The 13,277-nt window shown below is 32.1% G+C and overlaps 1 protein-coding gene across 1 annotated transcript; it reads right to left on the reverse strand.

The window, feature by feature from the left end:
- Positions 1-890: 890 nt before the first annotated feature.
- LOC140452847 (uncharacterized) lies at positions 891-4,212 on the reverse strand. The gene is made up of 2 exons (XM_072547178.1): positions 4,166-4,212; positions 891-2,330 (listed from the first exon to the last, which is right to left on the reverse strand). Exons 1-2 carry the CDS (start codon positions 4,166-4,168, stop codon positions 891-893), a joined length of 1,443 nt encoding a protein of 480 aa, XP_072403279.1. The 5' UTR covers positions 4,169-4,212.
- Between the last annotated feature and the right edge of the window lie 9,065 nt (positions 4,213-13,277).

The raw sequence follows: 13,277 nt of genomic DNA on the forward strand, positions 1-13,277 counted from the left end.
AAACTTTTATTCTTTTAAATAAACAATCATTCTTAAAATGACTTAAAACCCAAAATTTAATAAAAAAACATACGTTAATTTGTATGTTTGCAATATCTATTTTGTATAAACACTTTAATCTTTAACCAGTTTTTATTGTTTAATAGCTCAGGAAATTGATTCTTTAGTTCTTCACACTCCCTTTTTTTTGGAGGCCGTCTAGATTTGATATGATTCTTGAAAAAGTTTACAGTGACAGACTTTTGTCTTTCAGTCCATGGCACTAGTTTCCGCGCAGTCTTATTTTTAAATGTTTCATTTTCTTTCGTTGGAGAAACGGTATTCTCTATTTGACTAGTTGATGGTTCATTATCATCTTGCAGCAAACACTTTAACTCATCTTCATCATCATCATCGCTTTCAGAAAAGTTATCTTCGAACAGATTTTTGTCCATATCAATTTCCACTTCGTCTAAAGATTTCCCTTTATAATTGTTGGCTGTTCCATTTTCCATTACCATCAACAGTTTCGCTATTTTAGTAGTTTGGTAAATATCATCTGGCAGTCTGTAGGAATTTCTATGCACACCGGGCGTATGTCCCATGAAAGTAGCTAATTGCTCAATCTCTCCATCAGATAAATTTAATAATTGTGACAAAGTTGCCAGATGCTTACGCAAACGAGTGGATGTTATAGATGTAGCATTTTTCGCACCGGATAATTTTGCGTGCTTTCCTAATATTTTGTAACCGATTAAATGTGAAGAAGATTTAGCAGGAGCAAATAGGTAAGGATTATCCCTTGGTACAAATGCATTTCTAACCGCAAGCAAAATATCGATATGATTTTGTACCTCGGGGTTGAATAAAACTGGAACACCCCTGCCCCTTTTACCTCTAATGACTACTCTCTACATTGAACTTAATAATATTTTTTCAGAAGGTGAAACTGCTTTTTGAAACTCTTCATATTTTTCATTTCCGATAGAGTTAACATAAGTGTGAAAGTACATTCTCTGTAATTCTCCAGAACGTTTTCTGTTTAGCAAAATTACTCTACAGTATACGGATTCAATGAGATTGTTAAACGCTTTAATATCTTCTAATTTTAGTATATTTTCGGAGTCAGTCTTTTGAGGTGCATTTTCAACTGTAGCGTCATTTAAATAATTCTGCAGAATTTTCGTTGCATCGTCAGCCAGTTTAACTAAATGGGATCTTAGCAATTTTAGATCATTTGCTAGTGGAACTATTGTGACCTTATTCCATTTGTTAAGATTTAAATTATTAGCTGCTTGGGATGAGACCTCAAAGCTCCAGTTTGTTTCAAATAGATGACTTAAGGTTTTAAGTTCTGCCTCAATTGTTGCAGTTGAAACAGATAAGTATGCAGTTTGTTTCTTATAGGCAAAAGTGATTGCAATATCGCAACATTGTTTGAGTGATCTCACTATATTCATGGCAAAAGTTGGAGACAAGTAAATGTCTTTTTCAGGATCATAACAGGCTATTCGTTTTGTGGCTTCAACAAAGGCATCAAAATACTTTGGTCGCAGTGCTGAAAACATAGTGGATATAGATGGGTCTATTTTTCTCATTTCTATAAGTATTTTTGACAGTTCCCTCATTTTGCGTGATGTAACTGCTATAAAATGCTTTTCTCTGTGCGTCTTCAAATAGCGGGTTCCAAATGCACGAATAAGAAAGTCGTTCTTAGCTTCCATTGAAATCTTGTCCGCTCTCATCCTAGGAAACACTTCTTCTTTTAGTCGATGATCAATTTTAATATTGGGAAACATTTTTGATTGGCCAGCAAATTGTGCCCTCTCTTGATTGCTTCTATTTCCACAATTTTTTCTATGTCGGTATAATAGTTTGGAAGAGAAAAATCCTAAACAATTGTCACAAGGAATGAGAACCCGATCTGGTACATAAGTCTGTCTAACAGCCTTGAAACAGTTTCCCCCATCCGCTAAAAAATTTCCTTTTCTTCTGAGTTTATCAAACAGACTTCTTCTTTCTCGTGATCTGATTGGTTTGGAGATAATTTCAGCCACATCGAGTTCCATAGAATGGTTCCTTATAATATGGCGACCAAAATTAAGAACTTCCGTTTCACAGTAGTAACAATAATCTGGTTTTCTTTTATAAGGAAGTTTGAGATTACCAGTGTTTCTACACTTTTGTTTATTGGAAAAGTGTAGATCTTCTTGTACCTCAGTTAACGTTGCATCGAGTGCTGAAATATCTTTCACTTCATGGGTTAACTGGTTGTTCGTACAAGGTTCTGTGAGAATCCTGAGATTTTTTTGACTTAAGTTTGTAGCACTGCTGTTATCTGAACCATTCTCCTATAATAAAAAAATATAGAATTAAATTATATACGAGCTTTATTCAAGCAATTCGTCAAATAATTTTGTTCAGTATGAGTTATCTACTGAATAAATATCTTTGTACTTTACAAAGTAAATGGAGCGTAAAGATATTCTATATCCCTAAGAAAAAGAGCACACACCAAGCCATAGATTGTTATCAAAATAAATTAAAGCTACATAGGTTCGTTCATAGCTACATAGGTACATACAGTTCGTAATAGTATTAATATTAGGAAGAATAAATTAATATTAATAATGAGGTGTGCTGTTATAAATTGTAAAGACTGATAAAATATTTGCATATGTTTATATACTGTGCAAAAACAGTAATTTCTAATGTAATGGGCATTATGATCAGAACACGACGGGGTACTAATAACGGAAGGACAGGTAACAGAAGTACACCCTGGCAAAAATACTGCTTGGGAATATTGAATTACTGCGTAGCGATATTGGTCAAATCACAGAATATATACGAGGAGTAACAAGTAGAAAAGTTATTAGGCGAGCTGATGAAATAACGCTAAGTACTGCAAGACACTCCAGATATGATCCAGAATATAACACAGCCCAACAGTGTCTGGATACATTAAAACAAAAACTGTACTTTATCAGGACGACTAAGGAGGTACAAAGTTAGTAACAACCTAAAATGTGACAATGTACTTTTAGAGAATCCTGAGAAGGTGTTCTATCGAAAACTACATTCCCGGGAAATTTATCTCGGGTATATCTCTAATCAAGAGATAGCTATCAGCTAGGATTTCTCCAAACGGAGATAAATCCATGAGAGTATGCTTGAGAATGACAACTGACTACAAGCTACACTGGAACCGCACAGTAATCACAGATGGTACACATAATAGAACAAATCTCGCACTAGTTAATAAATTAACAAGGCAAACAACACTATGGTGATGTGGGGATAACAGCAATAATTTACGTAATAAATTTACTGAAAATATCGCCAAGTACAGAGATCTGTAAATTCAAATACGAAGATAATGGAGAATGCAAAGTACCCAGACGATACATATTATTATATCTACTGCTGGAATCATTCCGAAGAACTTCTCCGAAAACATATATAATGGCTGGGTTTAAATGAACACCTTTATTACTCACGACGGCCAGATGTGTACGAAAATGTTTGGGAGATACTCCAGCAAACCAAGTCACCTAGGGCTCGATAACACGGAAAGAGTCTCATCAGAGATCAATCCTATTGATACCGTAGGTATCTGGGGTGAATCAATTTTTCCCTTAGATGGAGTGAGAGCTGCATGGCTAAATCTGGATAATGGTAATACAGTAAAACCTGTCAATAACGGTCACTAAAAATGACAGAACTATTGGCCGATATAAAAAGGTGGCTAATAATACCATGTTTTATAGTCCACAAATTTTGGTTTGTGGGACTTTGAAATTGACCGGCTAGTACAGGTGGCCGTTAACACAGGTTTCACTGTACTAATAGTGATAATGAATTGATTTGCCAACAAAAGATTGTGTTCCGTTACCATTACATTATAAATTAATTATTGCTGCAAACCAGAGTTTAAACACTTTGAACTAATATTGTTAAATTAAAGAACTACAGGTATAACAGAGAACGTGAATGGGTTTAGAAAATTCATCAAGTCACCAATATGATTTTGGTACGTTATGTTTTGTAAAATAATCCATATTAATTATGTGCATCAAAACGTAAGTACTGGTTAAAATTTACAATGCACAATAATGCAATAACAAGGAGGAAAAAAATTAAATTAAAAATGTATTAGGAAACAGCCAAAAAATTTAATACTTACCATATCACTTGAAGGGTCATATAGTGAACCGTCATTATCAGTAGCATGAAAAGGATGCTCTGGTGTCAAAGATAAAAAGTCATCATTTTCTGCCTGAAAATTACAGCATCAATACAGTGTAATTCATTATCGGTTTGATAGATAAAAAGAGGAATTTGACATTACAATATTCTGACGTCTGATTATTTTTATTTACCTCTTTCTGATTTTCACCGTGTCTGTTTTCTTCATCCCTTTCGTTTTCTTGTATTCCCTTGTAGTCTGAACAATCAGCAGTTAATGGCCTACACGGTGCTTCAATTATGACAATTTCTTGTATAACTATTTTTTTATCAGAGGTTTCGTTTTTTTCTCGCAGTTTATTCATTATCTATAAAAATAAGAATATTTTGTTACAAGTGTTTGAATAATTATATCAAAAAAATTTATTTTATAAGTATCACTCTCTATAACTGTTTAGGACGTAGACTTTTTTAAAGTCTGAAATCTTACCTCTCCTTCATTGTTTGAAGAGTTCTTCATCAACGATTCGCTCCAAGTTGATTTGCTACAGAAAGAAGCTTGAGGCGATGGTGATAGCTCGTGATTTAAGGAACAGTTTTGTTTTTCTGTAATATTACAAGAAGTAGGTTCCTCCATATCTGAAACTTATCACAAAATATTTTACATGTGCTAGAAAAAGCCTTTTTATTGTTTCAAAAAAATATAGATTATCTGTGTAATGTTGAGTGACACATCAGCTTTAGTTTATCAGATATCAATATGTAGTTTGTTTTTCAAGCCAGATACTCAAATTTTCTTTACTGTGTTTTAAATTTGGGGGACGATCAAATATACTCATATGCTTTAGATTATCCAGAGCGAGTAGCTTATTTAACTAAGTACAGGAATGGACACAGTAAATATAAGCAGTTACTCTGTCTGTTTCCAATATAGATAAACAAATTTTTGTTGTAAATGACTACTGCCTACAATTTACTGATTTGAGATAGTTTCCTGACAAATGCGGAGATTTTATTGTAGTATGGTAATACATTATTCCTTTGAAATTATACAGAGTGTAACCAAAAATACAGATCATAAATTAAATCACATATTCTGAGACCATAAATAGTTCGATGGAACCTAACGTATCTTAGTACAAATGTGCACACTGTATATTAAGTATTACAATAATTGAAACTTATAAGTGGTCATTTTGGTGCTGTGTTGGTAAGTTTATCTCAATTTATTCAATAAATAAAAACAGTAACTGCTTTCGTTAAGGATTTACTAAACAAAGTTCTTTATTCAACTTCTTTAACTGATGATTAAAAAATATTAACAAAAAACATTTTTAATATATTTTCCTCTTTTAGTGCACAGTTTAATAAATAATCTCGAAATCAAAAAGAAAAAATAATTAAAAATATTTTCCTTCTAATAAAAATATTGACAAAGAAATTCACTTACCTATTTGAGGGTTAACATAACACATTTTAAGAATCTTCTTGCTTCTAGACATGGTAATAAATATACGACGCGATAAGCGCTACGAACAAGCTGATATTAAAATTAACATCACATCAACGGATCAACATCAACGAGAAATAAACCGAAGTCGAAAGATTCTGTTCTAAAAATAGATACTAACAGCAACGTTGCCATATATCCTATTTTGACGCAATAAAGTACTAGACGAAACGAAGTATACGATAAATATGTATACTATAACCGCGCCACTTCCGTCAATTCGATGAACTAACATTATTCATTTGGTTACAGTTTTAGAATATTATTGCGTCTCCCGATTTTTAGAAGAAGTTTAATATCTCAGAAATCTAACTAGAGAGCGCTATGACGTTTTGGGCTATGACAGAATATAGAAATCTGCATTTAACTAAGCGGCCATTTTTAAGTAGAAGTAGCGGGAAGTCCATAAATTCAGGATGGTTTTATTGCGCCCAATATTCGGACGTAATAGCTCGAAGGACGCAACATTCAATGCAACAGTATATAATATGGAAGCAATAATGATATAAACATGTATATATATATATATATATATATATATATATATATATATATATATATATATATATATATATATATATATACATCCTACTATCATTTTCGCATCGATACATTATGCTTTTACCATCAATTTAGCATCGTCTTGCAAAGTAGCATCTGTATATCGACGCTACTTTACAAGACCTTAATAACTGTTTTCCCGTACTTGTTACAAGAATTTTAACCATCTCATTGATTAGAGTCTTGATACCGTGTTGGTATTTTAAAATATCCGCTTTCTCTTTTTATCCCTTACTGAGTTATATAAGTTTATTCCAGAAAATGTTTGAGTCTAAAATGATGGTACAGTGAAAATATTATATATATTTAGTTCAGGGTTTTACCGTTTACTCGCTGCCATTATATACATGAAAATGTATATCCCACTTTCATTATCAATCATTTTAGCATCAGAAATTTGGCATCGTTGTTGAATATAATATTACCCACGACGAAATAGTAAATTTAAGAATATATATATATTTTTTTCATCTACAAATCATTCTGGCATCATGTTTGGTTAAAAGTAACGGGTTATGATATATTGCAACTACCTATTGTATCTTCGCTCCAATTCGTCCAGTCGCGACGTACAGCACCTCAAATGATAGGATTTAACCAATAAAATACAATAAGACAGAAAAATCAAATATAGCAGCATGTCAAAAAGGCCTTAATTATATATCTTCGTTTCTATAAGTCCAATCGTGACGTACAGTATCTCAAATGACAGGATTTAACCAATTAAAAACAATGAAATAAAAAAATTAAATACAGCAACATGTCCAAAGGGCCGTAGTCACGTATCTCCGGTCCTATTAGTCCAATCGTGACGTATAGTACCTCTAATGATAGGATTTAACATAAATAATACAATGGGATAGAAAAATCAAATGCAGAACAATGTCAAAAGGGCCTTAGTTGTGTATCTTTAGTTCTATTAGTCCAATCATGACGTGCAGTACCTCAAATGAAAGGATTTGACAAATAAAATACAATGAGGTATAAAAATTTAATGGAGTAGCATGTCAAAATGGCCTTAGTTAAGTATCTTCGGTCCTATTAGTCCAATCGTGACGTACGATACCTCAAATGATAGCACTTAACCAATAGAATACAATGACATAGAAATCAAATACAGCACCACGTCAAAAGGGCCTTAGTTACGTATCTTTGTTTTTAGTGGCCCAATCGTGACGTACAGTACCTCAAATGATAGGATTTAACCAATCGAATACAATAGGATAGAAAAATAAAATACATCAGCTTGTCAAAAGGGCCTTAGTTATGTATCTGCGGTCCTATTAGTCCAATCATGACGTTTCGTACCTTAAATGATAGAATTTAACTAATATAATACAATGAGATATAAAAATTAAATAGAGTAGCTTGGCAAAGGGGCCTTAGTTATGTATCTTCGATCCTATTAGTCCAATCGTGACGTAAAGTACCTCAAATGGTACCATTTAACTAATAGAATACTACGACGTACAAATCAAATACATCAACACTAAAAGGACTATAGGTATATATCTTTGCTCCTATATATGTTATGTCAAAAGAGGCTTAGTTGCGTAAACGAATTAACGCACAGAAGTGTGTGGCATATTACGTGACAGGATTATTAGCGAATACCATACGATTACGTCATACATCTCTTTGCATACGTCCACTTTTAGTTAACTACTTAGTATGTATTCAGTACTTTGCTTTACGGTTGTTGAGGCATTAACTCTTAAACAGAAGAATGTTAAAAATCTTGAAAGCTTTGAGATGTGGTGCTACCGCCGTATACTAAAAATAAGTCGGGTGGATGAAATTACAAATGAAGAGGTAATACGCAGAATAAATAACGATCCAGAAGTTATACTGAATATAAAAAAGAGAAAACTTGAATAGTTTGGCCACCTGATGAGAGGACAAAAGTACACATTCCTACAAAATATAATGCATGGAAAAATCCAAGGACGCAGAAATCCAGGCCGTAGAAGAATGTCCTGGATGAGAAATTTAAGAGAGTGGTTTGGCTGTACCACTAACGAATTATTCAAAACAGCAGTAAATAAAATTAGAATCGCCCTAATGATATCCAATCTGCGATAGCAGAGGCACTCAAAGAAGAAGATATGATAAACTCGAAAAATCTCCAACGTTCACTGTTAGACATATGCCTCCCGTTCAGTATACACATTTACTGCTCCTTGACGCTGTGACGAGAATGAGATAGGATTTAACAAATAGAATGACAGAAAACTAAAAAAGACAATGTTGCAAACGTGGAATGCGTCGCAGAACGTGAAATATTAGCGTAAAATTATATGATGCCATAGACGGTTCTTTAATACCCAGCAAACTCGCTTTGTAAAGTTACATAGCAGGGATCTGTGCGAGAAAAAGTCGATCATTCGTTTTATAACCCAAAGGGGACCATAAAATATTCAACGTTAAAATTTGACATAATGTAACGGTATGACAAATCTTTTTTCTCCCGCATGTGCTTGCCTGTGTACCTATACAAGGGGAGTCGTGCATAACCTTTAAGTTGATCGTAATACATGCAATAAACATAAATGCACATAAAACTGCAACAACAAGTATGTTGACGACTTGGGTTAGTATATACAGTGCATTCCGTACGTTTTTTAAACATGGTTAGGAAATTGTTGACTGGAGGCTATTAAAGAAGTTCTTAAAATAATTGCGGGTCACCGCCTTTTCTGTAAATGGAGTGAATATTGTTATCGATTTAATTTTTTTCTTCAGTTGAATAATTCCTGCTGGTATTTGGTCTAAGCTTACTTCTTTTTCTCATTCAAACTGTTTCATAGCTAATTTTACTTCCTCTTTATAGTGCCCTGTTCACCTGTTTTGGTAATTTCGGACTATTTCATCTCTTATAACATAAAACAGTTGTTTCAGATATCTTTATCGCGTTTCCTTTTTTTTATGGATGAACTTGCTGCCGTTTTCATCTCCTACTATTTCATATGGAGCTACACGATTAACAATTCCAAATCAAGAAAAGACAAATAACACTCCGAATTATATTATACAACTAATAGTCGAAAAATAAAGAGCAAGAGGTAGATAATCAGACAATTAAGATGAGCGCTACATGATGTACGCAATGCCACATTTGAACACTACATTAGTACATTGTCTAAAGAAGATCATTCACTATGGATAGCAACAAAACACTTAAAGAGACCTGATCAATACAACCCACCAATTAAGAAAGATGACGTTAGTTGAGGGAGATCAGACCAGGAAAAAATGTCAACATTTTCAGAATACCAGATAATAATAATCAAGCAATAGAACACTGAAAACTTTTGTTTTTAACTGTACGCCCGTGAATGACTTATTATTTTTTAAATAAGACTTAATATTGCACTTTTTTATTGTATTTTTTTTATCTTTCAAGATAATTCTTATAGGAATATATTTATTTATAACATACGGTCTTATGGGAACAAGAGTTGCAGTAAAAGATTTTTCTAAATATAGAATGTAAACCATATTTCCAATATATTTGTGAAAAAGAACCAGTTTATAATTTTCCGGACCACGTAATAAAACCTTATTTTAGACTATTGGTCGATGAATTGAAATCATTGTTCAAGAAACGAATTATTCATGTGCAGATGTTTTACTATAAAAACATGTAAAACCAAAATCTCGATTAAAAAAATTGCAACCAGTTACTCACGATGAAACTTAACCCCATTATTGATTTTACAAGTAATAAAATGGGTCGACAAAAGACCAGTTTTAATCCTTACAACATTTAAACATAATAGTTATATCTTGGTTTAATCAGATGAAAAGAAAAATTATACACAAGTACTAAAACCACAAACTATTCTCGATTATAACTTGGTGAAAAAGAGTGTTGATTTTAGTGATTAAGTGGCTTCTTACCAAAGCCCAATACGCAAAATTCTGAAGTGGTACCGGAAAGTGGCAGTGGAATTAATATTTAATACCGCATTTAATACCGCAGTAGTAAATGCTTAGTTGCTAAATAATAGAAAACGTAAAAAAGCGACAACCTATCCTTGAGTTCAGACTGGAGTTCGCGAAGGCATTTGCAAATAAAGAAATGTTGTAACCCTCACGAACAGTTACACCCAAAAATACCATCTCAGGCAAAGCGATGTAGATAATACAAAGAGAAGAAAGTGTACAAGATGTAACAAAATTTTAAGAAGAAGCATGACTAGTAGAAAGGACGATAGAAAAGTTAAAAAAGTTAAAACATACTCTGAAGAATGTGATGGCAAAACTGGAATATGTCTAGTGTACTTCAATGGAGCACATTAAAAAACAATTTTACTTATACAGGAACTATTATTGAGTAAAAACGTATTATACCTCAAGTGGCCTTATAGTATTGGAAGTCGTAAGTTGATAGTTTTAGTAGAACATTTTAATTGTTAATTACCTCCGTAAAAGTGAGTTATAGTATTTATAAAAAGATGGATGTAAATAATCTGCCTTCGACATCTAAAAAAGCTAAATGTTAATATAAACGTAGATTGACCACTGCTGAATTACAATCATTGTTAGAAGCATCTGGCGAGGACGATGTAGATTAAATGAATGGTGGAAGTGACTCTGATTGACTCTGACGAAATATTTGCACAAAGTTGGTCAGAAAAATCGAGGATTGCGTTTTGGAAAGAAACAACACAAACAGAATTTAAGACTTTTCTCGGACTTATGTTCCATATGGGGACAATTAAGATGAACCGTCTGAATGACTACTAAAAAAGTATGGGTAACTTCTATAATAGTGTTGACTTGACTAGATAATTGCTCATAGCCCATATTAAGAAATAAGCGAATAGATAATCCTCACTTGTCAAAGAAACTGAAAAAACGTGAAGTGGTCTAAAAACTAAAAAGTCCCCTATTCAAACTAGTTTTTAATAAAAAATTTAATAATATGTTAAAGTTTTTTTAATATACCCTAAAACTAAAAGCGAAAATAATCGATTGCAAGTTACAAAATACTTGTAGAGTCATACTGTTTGGACAAGTACAGTTGTTTAAATAATCGCTTTCTGTCATAAACAAATTGAATAAATTGTAAAATATTTTTTGATCTGCTTGATATTTAGCACACTTTAATAACTCATCAATTGCCATAATTGCCTGTCGTTAGGCCAAAAACAAAGTTATTAACATTATTTATAAATTACTACAAACATAATATCATAGAGTTTACGGTTTTTTGGAATTATATCAATTATTTATGTATTTAAATTTGGTATTTCTCTACATAAAAAACTTTTTATGTCTACAACTACTATTTGAATTATTTTTCTTTAGAATGTATACAAAACGTTTTATAAGCAAAAAATTATTTTTTTTTGCCTTTTAAGATTGTTTAAAAAAACAAAGCAAAATCAACTGTACGTCTTTACGAATTTTTCGTCAGCTACCCCTCATACTATTTAGAATTTAAATTTCTGTATAAGATTTTTTTAAATTATTTAGTCAAATATTATTTTTTTATGTGATTAAGCCACAATTATTGGTCGTTATTGAGATGAAAATTACATTTTTAATTAACTAATATTTAACGTTTTGATTTCCACTATTATTTTACAATAGCTTTGTTTATTGTACTAATTATGTAAACATGTGTATACACATTTTGTACAGAAAAACGTTGTTTGAGAACGATTTCCGGAATGGAAATCAAAATTTCAAACATTATCACAATCACAACCAATAATAAAGGCCTTAATCCCATAAAACCATAATATTTATCTCAAACTATTCATCGATAGCTTCGACTAAACAGGTTGTAAATTAAAATTTATGTAAAATATTCCCCTACACGATTCTCTGGGCAAAAATATCTAGGTTAAATAAATATAACATCTAAACGAAGAAAAAAACCTGTTGAGACTGCAACTTGTGAGCAGGTAGTTTCAATGTCGTCATTCGAACTTGACCCAAACAACCGATCGATATTTAGGTATCTAAAATATTATTTTAAGGATTAATACCGGCAACATCTACTGGCTCTAAAATGATGCCAAATACAGTGATTTTACCGCTCGATGTTAAAACGTAGGTTTGATGTAAAAATTAAATATATAAAAAAAATCGGAATATTAAAAAACCGACAACAGTGCCAAGCCTACAAAGGTACCCTAAACGAACATACACAATTTATAAATAGAAAATGATAGCAATTCTTGGTGATGCTAAATTACTGCAACGTGAAAAGAGTTCTAAAGGATAGCGGGATGTATATATATATATATATATATATATATATATATATATATATATATATATATACATCCCGCTATCCTTTAGAACTCTTTTCACGTTGCAGTAATTTAGCATCATCAAGAATTGCTATCATTTTCTATTTATAAATTGTGTATGTTCGTTTAGGGCACCTTTGTAGGCTTGGCACTGTTGTCGGTTTTTTAATATTCCGATTTTTTTTATATATTTAACTTTTACATCAAACCTACGTTTTAACATCGAGCGGTAAAATCACTGTATTTGGCATCATTTTAGAGCCTGTAGATGTTGCCGGTATTAATCCTTAAAATAATATTTTAGATACCTAAATATCGATCGGTTGTTTGGGTCAAGTTCGAATAACGACATTGAAACTACCTGCTCACAAGTTGCAGTCTCAACAGGTTTTTTTCTTCGTTTAGATGTTATATTTATTTAACCTAGATATTTTTGCCCAGAGAATCGTGTAGGGGAATATTTTACATAAATTTTAATTTACAACCTGTTTAGTCGAAGCTATCGATGAATAGTTTGAGATAAATATTATGGTTTTATGGGATTAAGGCCTTTATTATTGGTTGTGATTGTGATAATGTTTGAAATTTTGATTTCCATTCCGGAAATCGTTCTCAAACAACGTTTTTCTGTACAAAATGTGTATACACATGTTTACATAATTAGTACAATAAACAAAGCTATTGTAAAATAATAGTGGAAATCAAAACGTTAAATATTAGTTAATTAAAAATGTAATTTTCATCTCAATAACGACCAATAATTGTGGCTTAAT

This window comes from Diabrotica undecimpunctata, chromosome 11 (genome assembly GCF_040954645.1).
Source record: "Diabrotica undecimpunctata isolate CICGRU chromosome 11, icDiaUnde3, whole genome shotgun sequence".
Lineage (NCBI taxonomy): Eukaryota > Metazoa > Arthropoda > Insecta > Coleoptera > Chrysomelidae > Diabrotica > Diabrotica undecimpunctata.